Raw genomic sequence first — 20,594 nt, 5'->3', positions numbered from 1 at the left:
TGCCGCGGCGGGGGTGCCACTGAGGGTCCCCCTGCGCGTCCCGAGGCCGCCCGCCCCCTCCGGCAGCGCGCATGCGCGCCGCGGGACACCCAGTCTGCGCGGGCGCGGCGCGCAGGCGCACTGGGGAGCGGCGCCGCGGTCACTTCCGGGGCTGGGATCGGCGGTGTGCGTGGCGGGACTGAGCGGCTGAGGGGCAGGAGAACGGCGGAACCATGGTGAGTGAGGGGCTGAGGGAACAGCGGGACCATGGTGAGTGAGGGGCTGAGGGAACAGCGGGACCAGGGGGAGTGAGGGGCTGAGGGAACAGCGGGACCATGGGGAGTGAGGGATTGAGGGAACAGCGGGACCATGGGGAGTGAGGGATTGAGGGAACAGCGGGACCAGGGGGAGTGAGGGGCTGAGGGAACAGCGGGACCATGGGGAGTGAGGGATTGAGGGAACAGCGGGACCATGGGGAGTGAGGGGCCGAGGGAACAGCGGGACCATGGGGAGTGAGGGACCGAGGGACCGAGGGAACAGCGGGACCATGGGGAGTGAGGGATTGAGGGACCGTGGGGGCTGAGGCGCCGCTCGGCACTTGTCCCCTGGTGGCGCTGCCGGCGAGGGCCTCGGAGGAACCGGCGGCGGGGCGGGGAGCATGGCGGGGCCGGGGCTGACCGAGGCCGCTGTGTTTGTGTCTTGCAGGCTCGCAACGCGGAGAAGGCCATGTGAGTGCGGCAGGGACACCGAGCACGGCCCCGGCCGCCTCGGCTGAGGCTGCGGCCAGACCTGCTCTCACACATCCCTGGTCGCTGGCCCTGGCTGCACCTGATCTCACACATCTGTGCCTGGCTGGCACGTAGAACTCGCTGTTCTGTCTCTTTTGAAGCACCGAGTTTAATGATGCTTCTGGGTATTCATTTGTACATGTGCTGGCCCAGAGGCAGTGGGAGTTGGAGGGCACCTGCACACACCTACCTGGTGCTCTGGAGCTCCTGCAGCTGTGCTGGGTGGTTCTGTGCAGGAGAGACCCTGCACACACACTGCAGGCTGGGGAATAAGTACACTGAAATGTGTTGTAAAGGACCCTGTGGTTTTAGGGAGTTCCCATTTGGGGAACAGAGATGCCACACTAGATAGCAGGAATCAGTCAGCATTGCTTTACGTGACAATGAACCACTGAAGATTTCTGGTGTTGAGAAGTGGTTAGGTAGAAGAGCTGGAGGTGTCAGTGAATGTGTTCAGGCCTTTGTTTTCTGTAACTAAGTCCATAATAAACACCCAAAAAACTTGTTGCTGTTGGAATGTGGATTTTTGAAAGTGAATTTGCTTTCTTCTCTTTAGGACGGCCTTGGCAAGATTTCGGCAGGCCCAGCTTGAGGAAGGCAAAGTCAAGGTGAGATCTAAAAGCCCTGGAGGTTTGGTAGCTCAAATCAGGGGGGAAGGCAGGCCTTGTTCAGAGGCCAGGTGTCCTGTGCTTGACTCCAGTTAGAAGGAAAATATTTCTGACTTTCAGACTCAGCCAGGAAAATTCTCCACTACAGTTTCTCCAAACCTTTTTTTACTTTTCTGCTTCATATTACATATTATGCAGAGGTAGTTTTTAGTAAAAGGTGGAGCTTTTTAGTAAAAAGGTAGAACTTTTATTAAAAGGTAAAGCTGTGGGGAAAGGGACAAAATAACTGCACACAAAACCCTAGAAGCAAGATGGTGCATTAGTTTGTGTAAGCAAGCCAATGGAGTGTGAAGAAGATTGAGAAGAAGGCACTCTGTATAAACTGGAAAAAATTACAGTATTTACTAGTAGCAGTTGAGAAAAGCTTAATCTTAAGGAGGTGGTGTGTGCTGAAAATGGTGAAACTATCCTGAATGGAGCATTTATTGGAGAGGATTATGAAGTGTTTTGAAAAAAACCAGATGAGATGTTTTGGTTTGGATAAAGTGGATTTAAGTAGGTTTTTATAGTTTGTGATAGTTTAATTTGTAAGGGCTGTAAATCATTATTGTTCTCCACTTCCTAAAAATCCATGGCCCTGCAGTCTGGTAGCATAATTTGGCATGAATGGAGCAGTAAAGTCTGTGTGAAATGCTGTGTGTCAGTGCTCAGCTGAATTTGATGTGAGTTGTTTTCTGTCTAACAGGAGCGAAGGCCTTTCCTTGCATCAGAGTGTAATGAGCTGCCCAAAGCTGAAAAATGGAGGAGACAGGTAATTTTCTAATTCTATAGTAGATAGAATCTATAGATTCCTTTTTAGATAACCTGCTTACAAGGGGTTTTCCACACATGGCAGTACCCTGACAGTTAAATAACAGATAATTTTCTAAGATTGTACAGCTCAGTGTTCAAAGTAGCTCCTACCATGTGTAGTTGCCCCAGGGCCATGGCCAGGTGAGTCTTTAACATCTTCAGGGATTTAAATTCCAGCTGCTTAGGCCTGCTATTCCAGTCTTTGAATATCTTCCTAACGATTTCTCTCCCCTTGAATTTAATCAGAATTTCTCCAGTTTAAACTTGTATTTTATTGCTACTTGTCCTATTGCCATGCACTTTTCAAACAATCTGGACTGTTCTTCTCTGTTCCCTCCACTGATTTATAAATTAATTTCTGTGGTTTTATTTGACTAGATCATTGGGGAGATTTCCAAGAAAGTGGCACAGATCCAAAATGGTAAGATTTTTCTCACTATATTTTATTTTTTTAAATATCCAATCATAAGCAATTACAATAAAAAAATCCCATTCATGTGAACTATGCTGTTTCCATTGCATAAATTCTGAAATTCCTCTGGTGTTTCTGTGAGCTGCTTGATTTATTGTTTCTTTTTTTCCTCTTTAACAGCTGGATTGGGTGAATTCAGAATTCGGGACCTGAACGATGAAATAAACAAACTTCTGAGGGAGAAAGGACACTGGGAGTACAGAATAAAGGAACTAGGAGGTCCTGATTATGCTGTAAGTGTGGAATGTCTTATTCTGCTTACAAGTGAAGTGACTGCTGAGAAAAATATGTAACATTTCATTACCCAATTACTCTTGGCCAGTGTTATTTTTATTCAACCCCTAAAATATTTGGTTTTATTAAAATAAAGTTTTAAACTATGAACTCTTTATTTTCCAGAGGATTGGCCCAAAAATGTTAGACCATGAAGGGAAAGAAGTTCCAGGAAACAGAGGCTACAAGTACTTTGGGGCTGCAAAGGACTTGCCAGGAGTTAGAGAACTTTTTGAAAAAGAACGTAAGTAAAAAGCAATTCTTCCCAGACATGCATCTGTGTAGGAGAATATCTTGAGTAAATGCTGTTCTAGTTTGTGGGGAGTGCTGGTGACAGCATTTCTGAATGTCTTAGGTCACCTCAGTGAAACTCTGAGCACAGGTAAAATTAATTAAATGCTAAGAGCACCTTTGGCTGTTTGCAGTTAAGGAAGTATAGGAAGGAGTAAGCTGCTGGGAATTCCAAATGGTAAGGACTGATGTCAAATAGAAACTTCCCATATAACAGGCAAATTTTATTGAGAAGTTATAAATAGTACTGAGTCCAGGAATAGGAAAAGATGAAGAAAAAGGAAAGGTTGGGTTGTCATAATTTTAGAAGCAGGAATGAGTAGAGAAAAACTGGATGTAAGGGGATGAAACTTTGTCATGGAATGAATGGGATTTGGTTAGGCCTGAAAGTGAAGCAAAGACAAATTATGAGAAGTACTCCAGGATGTGGGGGAGGCATTGGGTCATTGTGGTTTGTGCAGGCCAGAGGGTGACACCAGTGCTCCCAGTGCTGGCAGCAGCTCCATCGTGCTGGGTGTTGGCTGGCACAACCGGGGTGCTGTGAGCTGGGGACAAGCTGGGGACACTGAGCAGGTGATGGGGGTGACCTGGTGGTGACAGTGTTGTTGTTGCAGCCCTGCCACCCCCACGGAAGACTCGGGCTGAGCTCATGAAGGACATCGACGCCGAGTACTACGGCTACAGGGATGAGGATGATGGGATTCTGGAGCCCCTGGAGCAGGAGCATGAGAAGAAGGGTATGAGATATCCCAAACCTGCACAGAACAGCCCAGGAGGGGGTGATGGTGGACTCTGAAGATAAGGCACCTTTTTTTTCTGATGTAGAGGGTTTAGGTGAGAAGTTTAAGTCCATTGGAAAAGCTCTGGTAGTAAGACCATGCTGCTTCTGACTGGCTCTCAGCCACACTTGCCATTTTTCTTTGCTCCTCAGTTATAGCAGAAGCAGTGGAAAAATGGAAGATGGAGAGAGAAGCACGACTTGCAAGAGGTGAGGAGGAGGAGGAAGAAAACATCTATGCTGTCCACGAGGAAGAGGTAGGGGATTGTCATGTGTCTTCTGTATTACTGTCCTGGTTTGAAGGACATGTATCTGCTAAGAAAGGCAGAAGCCTCTTTTTGAAATGGAGAATGTAAACCCCCCCTCCCTCCAAATTATAATTTTGAAATTAAGGGGCTCTCAGGCAAAGATATGGGAATTAGGAATATCAGTTCTTTACTAGGAAAATTAACATAGAAATACAGTATTACAAAGAACAATCCCAAAACACTGACAGAGTCATAATACAGTCAGTCAGGGTGTTGATAGCAGTTCAATTAAATGGTGGCTACAGTCCTTCTGCAGTGGCAGATGTGGTTCAGTTGAAACAGTCCAGTAGAATTTTCCTCTGAAGGCTGCTTTGATGTTCCGAATCTCAGTTTTCATCTGGGTAGGAAAGGCTTGGCCCCTCCCCCTGGCTGGAGCATCTCCCAGTGGGATGATGGAATTTTATCAGCCATGCACTGGGACTCAATGGCCATTAACAGGAGATATCTCCTGGAGGGAGGATGGGCTGTGGAAATATAAAGATGATTGCCCCATTAGCAGAGACTATTTCCCACATAGTTTCGACTGCCCCACCTGGTTTTAACAGATGGTGATAGAATACACACCTTTGGTCACATCCTGCATTGCTGCCTAAGACAGCTCCCTTCTTGTGACTGTGCCAAGGGCCTGTGTGCTGCTGCCCTGCCCCTCTCCCCACCTGACCCACTGCTCGGGTTAGGAAGAGTCAGTAGCAGGGGACTGCTCTTGGCCCAAGTTCAGGGAGTGCTGGAGGCTGGCAGGTGAGGACAGACCTTTCACTGGAGTGAGAAACACCTTGTTGTGGTTGAAGTGGCACTGTTTTTGTCAATAAATAATGTCACATTGCCACTGTATGAAAACCCAAGGAGTGCAGGGCCTTGTTTACACTTGGATCATGATGCAGCTGGTGCTGCTGTCACTGCTGTGACATGGCTCTTGTTTCTTCTCCCTGCTCCCAGTGACATCTGCAGAAGGGTACTGGAAACATGTTCTTATTTCCTAGTCTGTTTGTAAGTGGGTTAAGCACAAGAATAAAAAGGAGGAATCCATCAGGTAGATCTGGTGGCTCCTCCAGTACCTGTTTTATTTGTATTATCCCGTGGTTCATGAGCCCAGCTCTTGGGTGTGGGACCAGAGCAGTACAGAGCTGCACAGGAAAGTGTACCTATGTTTTCAAAGCACTTGCTGTCTTCTTGCTTTGCTGGCTCCTCTTCTACTCACAGCTTTGCTGTGGCAGCCAGAGTTGTGGAAGGGGAGGAAATACAGTTTTACATTCATGCCCATGCCACAGTAGAGCAAAGGCCATATGAGAAATGGAAGCAGAAATGCTGAAAATGTCAAGGAGCAGGATCTGCATGTGATCCTTGTGTTCCTTTTGTGCTGGGTCCTCTTCACTCATTCCTGTGTTTCTAGTGATGACTGTGCTTTGTTCTTTCTGGCAAAGCAAGTGAAAAAGGGTTTTTAATGACCTCTATAGAAAATAAACTTGGTGTGATTTTTTTCACTTTTTAGTCTGATGAAGAGGGTGGCAAGGAGAGAGAAGGTGAAGATGGCCAACAGAAATTTATTGCACATGTTCCAGTGCCAACTCAACAGGAGGTAAGGTATAACAGCACTCAGCTGCAGAGATGCACACTGGCTTGTGCAAGACACAGCTTAATTTACATCAGGTCATCAGTAAAAGTAAAAGCCCTAAATTTGTGATTTCTGTGACTTGACTTGGCAGCTGATTAATCCTCTTGCAAATGCTATAACCCTTTTCACCTGAGAATTTCCAAAAGCTCCCTAAGTATTCCATAAATTGGGAAGTGTTGTGCTATAGCTAAGCATTTGATGTTTCAGCATCCGAACTGAGCTGAATCCACCTTGTTTTTATCTCTGCAGATTGAGGAAGCTCTCGTGCGGAGAAAGAAGATGGAGCTGCTCCAGAAGTATGCCAGTGAAACCCTCCTGGCACAGAGCGAGGAAGCAAAGACACTCTTAGGACTGTAACATTGTACCAGTGTCCTGGTTTGTGTGTAATCCATCTGAAAGCAACAGGTTCCCAAGTTCTGGTAGCAGTGGGTTGTAGCTCTGAAAGTTCCTCTGGATGTGGAGCAAACTGCTGGATGACATGCAGTGTGCAGAAGGAGATCCATTATTCTGGCTTCTCCTCTAGGATGACTTGTACTCCAGTGCTGGAAAAGGTGAAACCTTGGTGAACTTGTCTCTGCATCTAACAGCTTCAGTGCTTTCACTTTGGGAAGGGGTCTGTGCAGTGGGGCCTCTTACAGACAGAACCACACCTAAACCTGCAAGGAAACCCATGGTATTCCTGCCATCCTGTCTGCTGTGTCCTGGCTGTAAAGGGTGCACGTCTCATGCTGGCTTTTGTTGAGCTGAGAAGTAACTTACACTATTACACCTGCTTAGTTTACCAGAGTAACCTGGAACTTGTGTAGAGGTGCCTTGTAGGCAGATCTTAGGAAGAGATTTTATTATTTCTGAAACACCTGCAATGTTTAAAACCTGTTACCCTTTTTGTGTTTTGTAACTGTGCCTGGATGAACTGCTTAAATGCTGGACATTCCAGCAGCTACTGTAAAAAAATCTGCAATACCTTGTTCAAATATTTTTATTAAAACTTATTTACAAGCTCATGTCTGTTTTATTCTAGCTCAGAGGATTGTGGTGATTCCCTAATGGTAGGAAAAGACTGGGATCACAGACAACCATCCCTGAAGGGATTTGTACCTCTGCATCCCCTACTGCTCTTGGCTCATGAATCCTGGGACAAGAAGCAAGGTAGAGCCTGGTCAGAGTCTTATGGATGGCCAATATTGTTGTACAGGTCTGAATGGCATTTGAAACTGGACATCTGCAGCCATGGAGTGTTTAACAGCCAAGTCTGGGACTGTTCAGCATTTCTGGATGCTCCCAGTATTCATCTGTTACAATCTATTGTGAATAATCCACTCCAGAACAATCAAAGCTCTAAATTATAGACACAAGCTTTGGGTTACTTAATGGAAGTGATAAAAAAAAAAAAAAAAAAAAAACAAAAAACAAAAAAAAAAAAAAAAAACAAAAAAAAAAAAAAAAAAAAAAAGGAATTTAAAAAGTGGAAAGCATAGCTGCCAACTTGAAACCTTAAAAACAAAACCAGAATAAATGAAAAGCTCAATTATTGGTAGCAAGCAGACAATTAGCATCACAAACACATCAGTTCCCTCTTCCTATCAGCAGTGCAGCTTTCTCTGCTTTGTAAGAAAGCAGCAAATAATGTCTTTATGGCTTGTAATAATTTATTGTAGATTTTCTAAGCTATGCTGGAGATAACCAAACTAGATTTAAGGGGGGTTGGAGGAGAGGAACACTCATTTTTATAGGCTGGTACAAATCACTATAGAATTTATGAGATATAAAAAGACATAAGGGTAAAGGCAGGTCAGGGACAGAGTGATGATAACAAATACAAAAGAATAAATTGAAAGAATAAGAAAAAAACAAGAGGATTGTAATTACATTAATGTTCAAAGGAGTATGACCAACATCATGGTGTAAAAGGCAAGCTATTGAGACAGGGCTGATCTCTGCCAGCCAACACAGAAGAGGAATAAATGCACAGAAATGCAGAGAGTAACTGCAAGGCAAACTGGCTGCTGCCTGTCCTGCTGTGCCAGATCCTCTCTCTGTAGCTCTGTGAAGCATTTTTGAGCTGAGTGCTCTTGGCTGTGTCTGAGGGAACAAATTGCAGAGTAATCATTGGCCACAGTGGCCTAGAGCAAGCTGCCTGTGTCCTGCCAGGCTGTGGAGCTGCTGGTGGAGGCAGGGTGGGGAAGCTGCTGTGGCCACAGCCAGGAAACTGATGCTGTTTGTCCTGGACAAAGGAGCAGTGAGGCTGTGCCTCAGCTCTGAGCGTGCAGCTGTGCTGGGATGTGTGTGTGGTGCCAGGCCTATGGCTCATACCAGCTCTGGAATGCCTCAGCCCTGAGCACATCCAGGTTATAAAACAAGTACTCTATGTATTCTTACATGCTGCTTCAGAGTTCTGCCCCGTTTGTGACCCTGCCTTGAGCACCAAGGGGATAAACTCTGGTTGTTCTGTCTGCTGATCCATTTGGGCCTGCTTTTGTCTCTTATAAATGAATGCATTTGTGTCTTGCATTTAATGCCAGCCACATCAGTTGAAGGCTACCTTCTTTGTTCTGTGTCCTGGTGAGCTCAGTGCAGTCGCTGAAGGATCAGTTTCTCCTCACAGTCAGAAGAGCGGTGAGGAATATTTGTTGGCAGCACTAATGCAGATTTACTTAATCTGCATTAGCAGGTGAGCAAGATAAACAGAGATAGCTTTGCAGAGTATCCATCAACTAATGACATTTTGTGCTTCTTGTCTCACCTTCAAGTCCAACTGCAGAGCTGAGGGACTGTGGTGTTTGTGCATGATAGGCTTTTCCCCAAAATATGAATCACAGAATGGGTCAGGCTGGAAGGGACTAGTGAGGCCACCTGGTCCAACCTCCCTGCTCCAGCAGAGCCATCCCACAGCACGTGGCACAGGATTTGTCCAGACAGTTCTGGGGTAGCTCCAGTGAGACAACTCCACACCCTCTCTGGACATCTGTTCGAGTGCTCAGTCACTGCACAGGACACAAGTTCTTCATTTCCTGCCTGTTCCTCGTGTCCAAATGGCTGGCACCACCAAGCAGAGCCTGCTCCATCCTCTTGGCTCCCCTCTCAGGCTGGACATGCCCAGCTCCCTCAGCCTCTGCTCCTGAGAGAGATGCTCCAGTCCCTTCATCCCTAGGCTAGGCAGAACCAGACAGACTGTTCTGACCTATCACTAAATTGAAAAGCAGTTACCTCCTCGGTCGGAATGTTGTAATGACTGCTCTTGGCACTGCTGCCATGGGGCAGCACACAGCCGAGACCGGGCAGCGGCGGCGGCGCGGGGCTCGCCGGGCAGGCAGATCTCTCTCCCCGGGCAGGCAGATCTCTCTCCCCGGGCAGGCAGATCTCCCCGGGCAGGCAGATCTCTCTCCGGGCAGGCAGATCTCTCTCCGGGCAGGCAGATCTCTCTCCCGGGCAGGCAGATCTCTCTCCCCGGGCAGGCAGACCTCTCTCCGGGCAGGCAGATCTCTCTCCCGGGCAAGCAGATCTCTCTCCCGGGCAAGCAGATCTCTCTCCCGGGCAGGCAGTTCTCTCTCCCCGGCTGCTCCCCCGCGCCCGGGCTGACGTTGCCCTGACGCGGGTGACGCTGCCGGTGCGCTCCCTGGGGCCGGGCCGGGCGGGGCGCTGGCCGGCCCCGCTCTCCGCTCGCCATGCGCCGGGCGCTGCCGCCGCTCCGCGCCCTGCTCGGGGCCGCCCGCCCGCGGCCGCCGGCGCCCCGGGGGATGAGCGGCCCCCGGGCCGAGCGGAGCGGGCACAGCGCGGTGAGCGGGGCCGGGCTCGGGGCGGGCGGGCCGGGGCGCAGCGAAAGCGAAAGGGGCGCGGGGAGCGGCGGAGCGCGGCAGGGCCGCCCGGCCCGGGGATGCCCGGGGAATCCTCGCTTCCCCTGGGCGCCGGGAAGGTTTTCCCGGGCACTGCCGGCAGGAACGCCCGTCCTGGGGCTGCGGGTGCTCCTGGTCTCACGGAGCGAGCGAGGGAAACCCGTTCTGAGCGCTGCCGGCTCCCTCCGTCCCTTGGGCTGTGCCGCGCTCCTCTCACCAACTTTCTTTAGGCTCTAAGCTGTTGATATCATTATCTATCATTATATCTATCATATATATATATGTCCACTTCTTTCCTTAGTGTTTTCTTTCCCCCACTTTAATACTTTTTCTTTCTCCTCGTGTTACTCCCTGTGAAATTCCCATTTGTAATCTGTTATCTATACATCTGTTATTTATGCGTCGCAAAATTAACGTAAAGAATCGCATCTGCTACAAAATTATTCCAGTACCACTATAGTTTCAGCAGCTCCGTGTATCCGTTCAGAGTCTGGGAAAATTGCTGTACATTTATTAGCAAGCCTTGAGCAGCATGTCTGGGTTATTTTTGAAATTTCCAGTGTTGACGTTATAAACTCGGGCTGTGTAGGGGAGTGGGTTCTGGCTTTGTGAGCTGCATCCCCCTTCCCAGCGGTGCCTTTCCCTGTGCGGGGCCCGGCCGCAGGAAGAATGTGGCGGGTGAATAATTGATGTGGAACAAAGTGCTGCTTGAGCAGCAAAGTGCTCTTCTCCTCCCGATCAGGGCTGTGGGTGCCCCGAGACAGCTCCGGCTGCTAGCAGGGGCTGTCCCACCTCCATGGTCCTTTCTGTGCCTCTTCCCCATCACTCAGCCTCGGCCCTTAACCCCTCCCTTTTCATCACCCATCGCAAATCTCAAGGTTCCTGTTTCTGTTTTAGGCTTGGGAGAGAAATGAACTTTAGATGATTGATTTTGTTCGGTACTTTTGCAGCCTGATCCAGTAACAGTTTCACTGCTCAACAGCCCTCTCTTTGTCTCTGCTCCTTGGCCTTATCACCCCGCTCATCTTTCCTCACTTTCCTTGCCAGGGCTCACCAGCTCCAGCTCTTCAGTGCCTCAGAGGCAGGCAAGGAGATAGGTTTTAGTAACTCGAGCAGCACCTTTGTGTAAGGAGGTGCTGACTTTCCCAATTAGTCTGCCCTGTGTAGAACTAGGACTGAAGCCATGTGTTGGGGCACAGCAGTCACTTGGCTGTAATCAAACTCCTGGGAAACAGAACAGTTTTACTACATAAACACCTTGTAAGGGAGGAGCCAAGTACAATATTTGTATCCAAGACCTGCCTACTGATGAAAAAAAATTACTTTTGTATATTTAGTTAGTGTTCTTTAGGGGCCAAGCCATTAAAGTGTGACTCACTGGCACAGCAGCATGTATTTTGTACTTCTTGGCATCAGTTTAAGTTAATTTTTTGCTATCTTCTGAAATGGTCTGGAACTATTTTTATGGCAAAGTAGCTCTTGTGAGTCTGCATGCATAAGGCAGAGGGAGTTGTGGTGCTCCTCATGTCAACATGTACTTAGCATGTTGATGTGTCCATAAGCACATTAAGATGTGGTTACAGATGCTCTGCTCTCACTGGAGTGTCTGTTCTCAGGGGCTGCAGCTGCTGTAAACTCCAGTAAACATGTGTAGGGACATAATAAACATATGTAAGGACATAACCAATGCCCCCTTTGATTCCATCCCCCCTGCAGCTCAGCGTGCTGCCCTCCTTTGGCTTTCTCTTTGATATCGACGGGGTGCTGGTGCGAGGCAGGACCCCCATCCCTGCTGCCAGAACAGCCTTCCAGAAGCTTCTCAACCCCCAGGGACAGTTCCTGGTGCCCGTGGTCTTTGTCACCAACGCCGGCAACTGCCTGCGCCAGAAGAAAGCTGACCAGCTCTCTCACCTGCTGGGGGTTCCAGTGAGTCACCTCATCCCATTCATTTCATCAGCATCTTCAGTGTGTCAGCTGTCTTATCTTCCAGTAAATGCTGCTCTGTTCATCAGGTCTGCTTTTCCCTTAAGCCCCTTGACGTGCTTTGCTGAAAGTAAAAATGCTGTTCAAAGCTAATGGCTTTTCCACTGGTGAAGGCACTGCTTTTTCCAAAGCTAAAGGTGTTTCTTTGGAAAAGTGGTAAGTAGTGATTCACAGGAGCTTCTTTCCAGGATAATGTTCTTACTGGTTACTACCTGTCCTGTTGAAATGTTGATATGTAAATTAAAATCAATTGAATCAGAGCTGCAGTTTAGCAAAGGCCCACGACTGGAACCACTTCTGATTCTCCTTCCCTGTTTGCTTCCAAATTAATTCAGTGATTTTATAAAACTAGGAGAGAAAAGTTTGTTCATGTTGAATAGAGCTGGGAGCTCAGAGGGGCATGTATGATAATTTGTCAGTAGGGTACTTTTTTCTGGCATATTATCAATACATCGTTTGTCAAAGGAGAAAATGCTGATTGTTTTGTAATTCCTGGAATCTGTCACATCTGTTAATTTAATCTATGTATAAACAGCTTCTCTGAAAAACAACAGACTCCTTTTGTTTTTAAATCCCAAACAGATTTCACAAGATCAAGTGATGATGTCACACAGTCCTCTGCGGATGTTCAAGCATTATCATGAAAAATGTGTTCTGGTGTCTGGACAAGGACCACTTCTTGATATTGCTCAAGAGTATCTTTAAAAAAGAGAGTTTAAATAACCAACAAATTTCTGTCAATGTGTTTTCCTTAATTCAGGGGATCCTATGGATGAAGTGAAAATCAAATATTTCAACCCTACAAATGCAGTAATGAATAGTAGTGATAGTTTCTAGTGTGGTGTCAAATTTATGTTTTGAATGTGGTTTTATACTAAGTGCCCAAAGAACTTGAATTATATTGATATCATGGTGGTATCAAAGTTTCAAATTTAATAACCTTAACTTTTGCATGAACTTTGTTCAGGCTTCCATTAAGTCCCTTCTGCACTTCTTCCTTTAGTAGGATTTTCATTAAAGTTGGTGTAAATCATAAGTTGTAAAAATGCACATGCAGCTTTTAAGCATGAGCTCTATTTGAAGTACAAAATTGAGAAAAAGGTATTGAAGGAGTGTTCCAGTTAAAATTCATTAGGCTAGGCTAAGAGAGAAGCAGATGAGAGGATTGAAAATAAAATAGAAGAGCAGAGGGACGATCATCTTTTTGTCTCACAGAGGGAAGAGTCTGATGCTTTCATTCCTAACTAATTTGTAAACTAATCCCTTGAAGTGGTTGCAGAGGCATTAGCAGTTGGAAAGCCTTTTCCTGTGGCTGCTTTCCAGTTTCCTTAGCTGGTGTGTCCCAGCCTTGGCTTCTGCCAGCCCATCACCATTGACACCCTGCGGGAGAAGCGGCCCCTGCTCGATGCCGTCGACCATGACAGGAGACCCAATGTCCTGGTCAGTGGAGGTTTTGTGTTTTAAACCTTTCTGTTTGCTCACTGCATGACATCCTATAGCAGGAGTCAATATTTAACTCCTAAGCTATTGCTGCTCTTCTTGCATTGTATTTGGGCTTTGCTTTTCTGCTTCCTTATTTGTTTTATTGCAGCGTTCTCAAGAACAACTCTTTTCTCTCAGCAGTCACTCTTTAACCCAACCTTTCATTTTGTAACCTGCTGATGCAGGAAAACTCACAATCTAATACAGATACCTAAAGCAAAATCTGTCTGGGAAAGCTGATTAACTTCTTCAGAAAGTGTGGAAGATAACATAAGCTTTTCCCTGAATATTTAATTGTGTTGGTATTGTTTCTAAGCCAGAGGTTGCTTTGGTTGTAAGTGAATGCTTTGAGGATAAATAATTTTCCCTCAAAGGACTGCCTTTGATGTTTATAGCACTATTTAAATGCCAGCAGTAGGTGTAGTGAAGTTGAATTGTGCAGAATTCAAAGGAATGAGTAGCTGGGTGTGCTGTCCATGTTCAGGGCCAGCCTGCAAAGTGATTTTCCCCCAGCTGTAACCAGGACCTTCTCTGTGGCTCAGAGAATCCATAACTCAGCTCTGTCACCTTTTTCTGGGCTCCTCACCCAAGTGGATGGGGAAGGTCAAGAGCCTGTTAAAGTTTGGTCACCACAGTGAGTAAATAATGAAGTGCTGACTCTTAATTGTTTAGCAAATATATTACATGTTATACAGTGCATTCTTTATTAGAAGTGTTACAGAAAAACATCTCAAAAACTGTGTTTCAAATGTATTGGCTCTACTGGAGGCCTCTTACTCCTCCTGGAAAAATAAACATCCATGCTTTTATACACAAGTAATTTAAACAACTCATTAAACAACTAAAATTCCAATACAAGTAATTTTTACAACTGGAGTTAAAAAACTCCAGAGGCAGCAGCAGGAGGTTGGTGCAGGCACAGCACAGTCAGTGCTGTCCCTGTGCCAGAGATGTCACTTCAGAGTGGAAACATAAGTTTTGAGTGATCTGATGTCAGGTATATACCAATATAGAGCGCATTTCCTGTCAGGGCAGCAGTGGGACCTGTGCTTGAATTTATTCTGTTAAAATGAGATGTTTCATCTTGTAGAAAACTTTCCCTATTTTCTTATTGCAGTCCCCCTCTGCTGTGGAGCTTCCCAAGATTGAGGGTCAGTTATCTTTATTTAACTTACATCTATCCATTAATAAATGAAATGCCTTTATTATTTTATTTTATTTTATTTTATTTTATTTTATTTTATTTTATTTTATTTTATTTTATTTTATTTTATTCTGTCTTCAGAAAATATTTTTAGATTGTTGGGCACTTTGGAAATTTGGCTGAGACAATCCTGAAGTTTCTTTGTTGGGGATATCTTTCATTAATTTGAAAGCATCATGTGTTGTAAAGCTGTTTTTTAGTGTGTGTGGTGGGTTTTGAAGTTTGAAGGGTACAGGTCTCCTTTCCTTTTCCTCTGCCTTTAACAGGCTCTTGTTCCCCTCCTTTCCAAAAGGAGGCATGAACTGATGTTCATTAATCAGAAATAATTGGTGTTGTTCTTAAAAGTGGTCAGGATGGAGCTGAACTATGAGAAAGGTCTTGTGTTCACTCTCATCTCATCTGAACTACAGGAAAGTAGAAATTGGATCTTTGGATTTAAAAAATCCATGTCAGATTATTGCTGGAGACCAAATAAATTTTTAAAAGCAGCATCTGAATTTTGTTCTAAGATGAACAAATCAGCATCTCTGGTGGTGTATTTAAATACTGTGTGTAAACAGAGTTGTGGAAAACTTAAAAATACAGTTGAGAAGTTAGTGTTGTAACTTCTGGGGAGACTTCACCTGTAAAATAAAATTCCTAAACCTGCAGATTTTGCAGTGGGGGTCTTGTTACTTCTGAGATTTTCTGTGAATGGATGGGCATGTGCTATATTAAGCCCCTAAATTAATGTGACTTTGATCAGTTCCTGGTTATATTAAATTATTATTAAATTACTCAGTCTCTTTAGGCCAGGTGTTTCAGTTTGCAGTTCCATGACTGTTCTGTGGCTCTCACAGCTGTGGTGCTGTTTGGGGAGCCAGTCAGATGGGAAACCAGCCTGCAGCTGATCATTGATGTTTTGCTGACCAGTGGCTATCCTGGAAATCCCTATGAGCAGGAAAACTATCCTCACATCCCTGTGCTTGCTTGTAATATGGACCTGATGTGGGTGGCTGAGGCACAGTCCCCAAGGTGAGTGCTTTATTCATGTGATTGGCATTTATTTGGGAATTCCTCATTTTTCCCAGGAGGGTTCAGAGTCAGCATTTGATTGCAGAATGCTTGATGGAGCTTCACAGCAGGGCTTGGCTTTGAATGCAGCATCTCTAATGCACTTTCTAATGCTGCTGTGTTGCTGGCTGCATTATTGCATCCAGGAAATGAGTTACTCAAGAGAAAAACTGCTTTTAAGCTCTGAACCTTTTTGTTTCCTCACTCCCAGAAGAGTAAAGAAATTGAGGTTTTTTCCTGAGGGCCTCAGAGCCTTGGTTCAAAGGCAAAAATGAAAAAATTATCAAGGCCATTGTTTCATTTCCTTAGGTCCCTCTTTGGTGTTTCTCTTTTCCTGGTAGGGTAAGGAGCTGACCCTGCTGGTTGACAGCAGTGAGTGGCTCTGAGCTGAGGACAATGCAGCGAGCTCTTTAAGGAACACAAGAAAAAAACAAGTAGAGCACACAGAGCAAGGTGCCAGGACCTCTTAAAGTGGTTTTGTTTGATTTTGCTTTCAGTAGAAGGTACTTTTTAAATAGATTTGTTTCTCCTCCCTTCCCCTCCATCAGTTTCTGTGGCTGGATTGCTGCCTCAGTCCTGGGTCAAGGATCTGCTCAGATACCTGTCTGTGGAAGCAAAGGCCATCTCTAATTGCACATTGCAAAAATATATGTGTGATGGCTTCAGGCTACACTAAGGCAGCCAGGATAGCTCCAGTGAGCAATTTTAAAATTAGATAAATCTGCTTTGCCATCCCAGTAATGTTGGTTTATTGTGGTGTCTACTGTTCATCTAAACAGCACTCAATTTTCAGTGAACCAGCTGCAGAAATGTTGCATGCTGAGGGGAATTTGATGGTTGCAGGACATGATTTATTCCTAAAAAGTCATGAAATAAAAAGCTTAGTTTGATGCTTTTGATCTGTGCTCAATGTAATTTGATTTGGTTTTATATCTGTGTAGGTTTGGGTACAGAACATTCATGGTTTGGATTTAATATCTCTAGATTTGGGGATGGAACATTCATGGTTTGGATTTATAACTGTGTAGGTTTGGGCACAAAATGTTCATGGTTTGGATTTATAACTGTGTAAGTTTGGGCACAGAACATTCATGGTTTGGATTTAATATCTCTAGATTTGGACATGAAACCTTCATGGTTTGGATTTATATCTCTGTAGATTTGGGCACAGAATGTGCATGGTTTGGATTTTTATCTGTAGGTTTGGATATGGAACATTCATGGTTTGGATTTATAGCTGTAGGTTTGGGGATAGGATTTTTGTCTGTAGGTTTGGATATGGAACATTCATGGTTTGGATTTATATCTGTGTAAATTTGGAGATGGAATATTCATGGTTTGGATTTTTATCTATGCAGGTTTGGACATGGAACATTCATAGTTTGGATTTTTATCTGTGCAGGTTTGGGCATGGAACATTTATGGTTTGGATTTATAGCTGTAGGTTTGGGAAAGGAACATTCATGGTTTGGATTTTTATCTGTAAATTTGGGGATGGAACATTCATGGTTTAGATTTATATCTGTAGGTTTGGGGATGGGATTTATAGCTGTAGGTTTGGGAATGGAACATTCATGGTTTGGTTTTTTATCTGTGTAGGTTTGGACATGGAACCTTCATGGTTTGGATTTATATCTGTGTAAATTTGGAGATGGAATATTCATGGTTTGGATTTTTATCTGTGCAGGTTTGGACATGGAACATTTATGGTTTGGATTTATAGCTGTAGGTTTGGGAAGGGAACATTCATGGTTTGGATTTTTATCTGTGTAAATTTGGGGATGGAACATTCATGGTTTAGATTTATATCTGTAGGTTTGGGGATGGGATTTATAGCTGTAGGTTTGGGAATGGAACATTCATGGTTTGGTTTTTTATCTGTGTAGGTTTGGACATGGAACATTCATGGTTTGTTTGGAGAACATTTACAAGAAGATCACTGGCAAAGAGCTGAAGTACGAGGTGCTGATGGGCAAGCCCAGCAGGCTGACATACCAGTATGCAGAGCACCTGATCAGAGCCCAGGCCCTGCAGAGGAGCTGGGAACAGCCCATCCAGACCCTCTATGCTGTGGGGTAAGGTGTGCTGAGCCTGACAAATGCACAGTGTAAATGTCAGCCAGGAAAAACACACAACGCTTACCAGCTTGTTTCTCCTACCATTCAGACCATCTCACTTTCTTGGTGCTATGGTATATTTTTTATGATGTTTCATCTTAAAAATTAATGGTGCTTTCCTCTTTTTATGTGTAGTTTCTACAGCAGCACAAAAGGTGTTTTATATGCAACAAGGATTTCTCCTGATTTTTTTTCTTTTCTGAATAGGCTGTGTAAATCTAACAAAAAGAGTTTGCCTGGGTGTTTGTTCTGCTAGGTTTAGTGGTGTAATACAAATTGCCTTTGAGCAAAGGACAGTCAGAGACTGTAGAGCTGGACATTATCTCTGAGGTCATTTAGGTTTGGTCATATGCTGTTGTGTGTGCTAGAATCCTTTTCAGAGAAGAAGATAAAGCTCTATTATATTAAGCTGTTCCAGAATCTCCAAGACGTTTGGAAATATAATAAGCAGCTTGATTTTCTGTCCCCTCACCCCAGTCAGTAACACGGGGAGTAATTCCTTTTTATCCTGCCACGCTTCATGCGCATGGTGCCGGGCTGGATTTCTGCTAAACGCGAGCCGTAAGAATGCTCTGGCACTGAAGCTGCATCTGTGCTTTGCAGGGACAATGTGATGACGGACGTGTACGGCGCCAACCTGTACAACCGCTTCCTGCAGGAGCGCGGCCGCCGGCGCCGGGCCGGGGACCCCGCGCCCTGTGCGGAGCGGCAGGTGGGGCTGGGCTGGCAGCGGGAGCTGGCCTGTGCAGCTGCAGCCCGCTGCAGCTCCGTGCTGGTCTGCACAGGCGTGTACAGCCCCCGGGCCCAGCCCGGCCCCGGCCGCGGCCACCCCGTGTTCCACGGGCACCGGGACTTCGGCTTCGAGCCCGCCCTGCTGCAGCCGGACCACGTCGTGCCTGATGTGGATGCTGCTGTGGACCTGGTCTTCCAGCTGGAGAACTTTGCACCTCACTGAGGTGACCTGGTTTCTCAAGGACCTCTCAGTGCTGTGCTTTTCTTCCCCAAAACACACCGTGCTTTACAGGAGAGCCACAAGCTGCTGCCTTCTCAATTTTTTAACCTCTAAAGACAATCTTATATTAGGTATGTTTGTTAGGTGTTCTTCTATTAGGTATACGTGTGTGTGTTCTGCCTTCTAAATTTTTTAACCTCTAAATGGGCAATCTTCTATTAGGTATGCTTGTTAGGTGTTCTTCTATTAGGTATACGTGTGTGTGTTCAAGTATATTAACTATCAATAATGTTTTTTATAGTGCTTCTAAATGGGTAATTTCGGGCTTGAGTTGCCCTTTGCTGTCTTCCTCTTTGTTGTGTTAGGTACTTTAACAGCAATATTTCAGAGTAGCCCATTCATGTGGTGGTGCTTCAGTCCCTCCATGACAATACCTCCTTTTGATTGCTGGAAGATTCAGCTTTTAGGTGTTGAGGATATCGGATTGTGGTGCTGTTCTCTCAGTCCATTCCACTTGGGCTGGTACAGAGCCTGTGTTAGTGCCTGGCACTGTGCAAGTGCTGCATGCTGCCTTCAGAGTGGAGTTCCATCTGTCTACCTTGGGCTTGCTCTCACCTCACCTGCTGCTGCCTTTCCCTCTCTCTCTTTTCCCATGTCCCTGGAGTTTGATTGCTCCTCTCTCCTGTGAAGCCTTAATTGTGTTGGAACTCCATGGTCCTGGAAGGGAAGCAGCAGACCTGAGGTGCCCTCCGTGGCCTTTTTGCCTTTCTGTTTGCACTTTTCTTTTCTTTTTTACCATTTTATTTAGAATCTTAGAAAGCTTTAGCAGTTTTATTTCATGTGTTCCTGTGAGTTGGGACTTTTCCACTGAATCAGTGACTACTGCTTGGCCAAAAAGTGCCTCCTAATTTACTTGAAGCCTCAAACCACTGTGGTAATTAACTGGCCTTTAGTGTAATATATTTCATCTCATGTCAATGTTATATGTTGTTTGGTTCATGGATTTTATAGCTGTTCATTTAAAAAGAAAAAAAAAATTTATTTTTTGTTATTTTTGTAAAATACTTCTAAAGTTTTCATCCCAAAGATGTATTTGAAAATATTTATGTGTTATTTGTTATAACACAATTTATGTTGTACTTGTGACATAAGATTGGAAAACACAACCCAATTAATTGTTTTAAAACCAAAGTCAACGTACACAGAAAGATCAATTCACATTAGGGACTAGTCAGGTTTTTGGGGTTGGGTTTTTTTAGGATTTTTTTGCAAATTAGAAATTGTACAAACAAAAACCTGGGTGTTCATTTCTCCCAGGTTCTTGCAGGGCAGAATGACTTCCTGGCCAAATTCTTCACTGTTTGCTACCCCAATGGCAACTCTGAGAGCTCACAGCTGCTGTGAAGTCAGACTCTGTTGTTTCCTCTGTTTGCAAAGCACTCTAATCTCCTCTCCACTGTCAGGATTGTTGATTCATCTCTTGCAATGTTTCCCAAGTAGCTTCCAGTGTCTGGATCCAGTGTAAGGACACTGCTCTGTAAAGTTTTCTTTCCTGCTTCTTCACTGGAAAAGTATTTACAGCAGCACATTCTTGCCTTTTTATTGGTACAACAAACCTGTTTCTTTAGCACTTTCCTGTAAAATACCAAGTATTTGCAAAGAATGCCAAATCAAAGTAAAGATTGTAATTTTGTAAGGTCACCATGATTTGAAGTCATGTTGTTTCAGTAGTAAAGCCTGTTGCAGAACTCTCTAACTTTATCAGAATCAGTGAAGCAAGGAATAAAAAATGCTGGGAGTTGCTGAAGAACAGAAATGTTCCATTTGTTTCTCCTTTTTTTTTTCCCCTCTACAATGTGGACAAACACTTCAAAATGAAGGAACTGTGTATAGACCTCTTAAATCTCATCCCTCATGGAAACATTAACATAAAATGTGGTTACAGAAAAGGAAGACAGTCCCTTTTTCTGTCACATCACCAGTGAAATGTAAAACCCTTGCCCTCAGTG

At 45.0% G+C, this 20,594-nt stretch overlaps 2 protein-coding genes across 4 annotated transcripts; both read left to right on the top strand.

Moving 5' to 3' along the window:
• The first annotated feature begins 101 nt into the window (after nt 1–101).
• Nucleotides 102–6,963, top strand: ISY1 (ISY1 splicing factor homolog). Of its 3 annotated transcripts, none has more exons than XM_079316801.1 (11): nt 107–215; nt 685–707; nt 1,324–1,375; nt 2,121–2,186; nt 2,606–2,648; nt 2,820–2,932; nt 3,099–3,216; nt 3,878–4,000; nt 4,195–4,298; nt 5,839–5,925; nt 6,211–6,963. In XM_079316801.1, the coding sequence occupies exons 1-11, from the start codon at nt 213–215 to the stop codon at nt 6,316–6,318; spliced, it is 840 nt and encodes a 279-aa protein (XP_079172927.1). In that variant the 5' UTR covers nt 107–212; the 3' UTR covers nt 6,319–6,963. The 3 variants fall into 3 exon arrangements, with proteins under 3 accessions (XP_079172929.1, XP_079172927.1, XP_079172928.1); XM_079316802.1 differs by lacking the exon at nt 107–215 and adding an exon at nt 520–530 and having other exon boundaries at nt 686–707; XM_079316803.1 differs by lacking the exon at nt 3,878–4,000 and having other exon boundaries at nt 102–215; nt 6,211–6,787.
• Nucleotides 6,964–9,587: 2,624 nt separating this feature from the next.
• On the top strand, nt 9,588–20,393 carry LOC306807324 (haloacid dehalogenase-like hydrolase domain-containing 5). The gene is made up of 9 exons (XM_079316793.1): nt 9,588–9,737; nt 11,511–11,720; nt 12,360–12,472; nt 13,124–13,217; nt 14,377–14,410; nt 15,303–15,477; nt 17,403–17,591; nt 18,237–18,716; nt 18,808–20,393. Exons 1-8 carry the CDS (start codon nt 9,627–9,629, stop codon nt 18,586–18,588), a joined length of 1,278 nt encoding a protein of 425 aa, XP_079172919.1. The 5' UTR covers nt 9,588–9,626; the 3' UTR covers nt 18,589–18,716; nt 18,808–20,393.
• Nucleotides 20,394–20,594: the final 201 nt, after the last annotated feature.

Source organism: Erithacus rubecula, assembly GCF_903797595.1.
Source record: "Erithacus rubecula genome assembly, chromosome: 13".
NCBI lineage: Eukaryota > Metazoa > Chordata > Aves > Passeriformes > Muscicapidae > Erithacus > Erithacus rubecula.
This window is presented reverse-complemented; position numbering and strand designations above follow the sequence as displayed.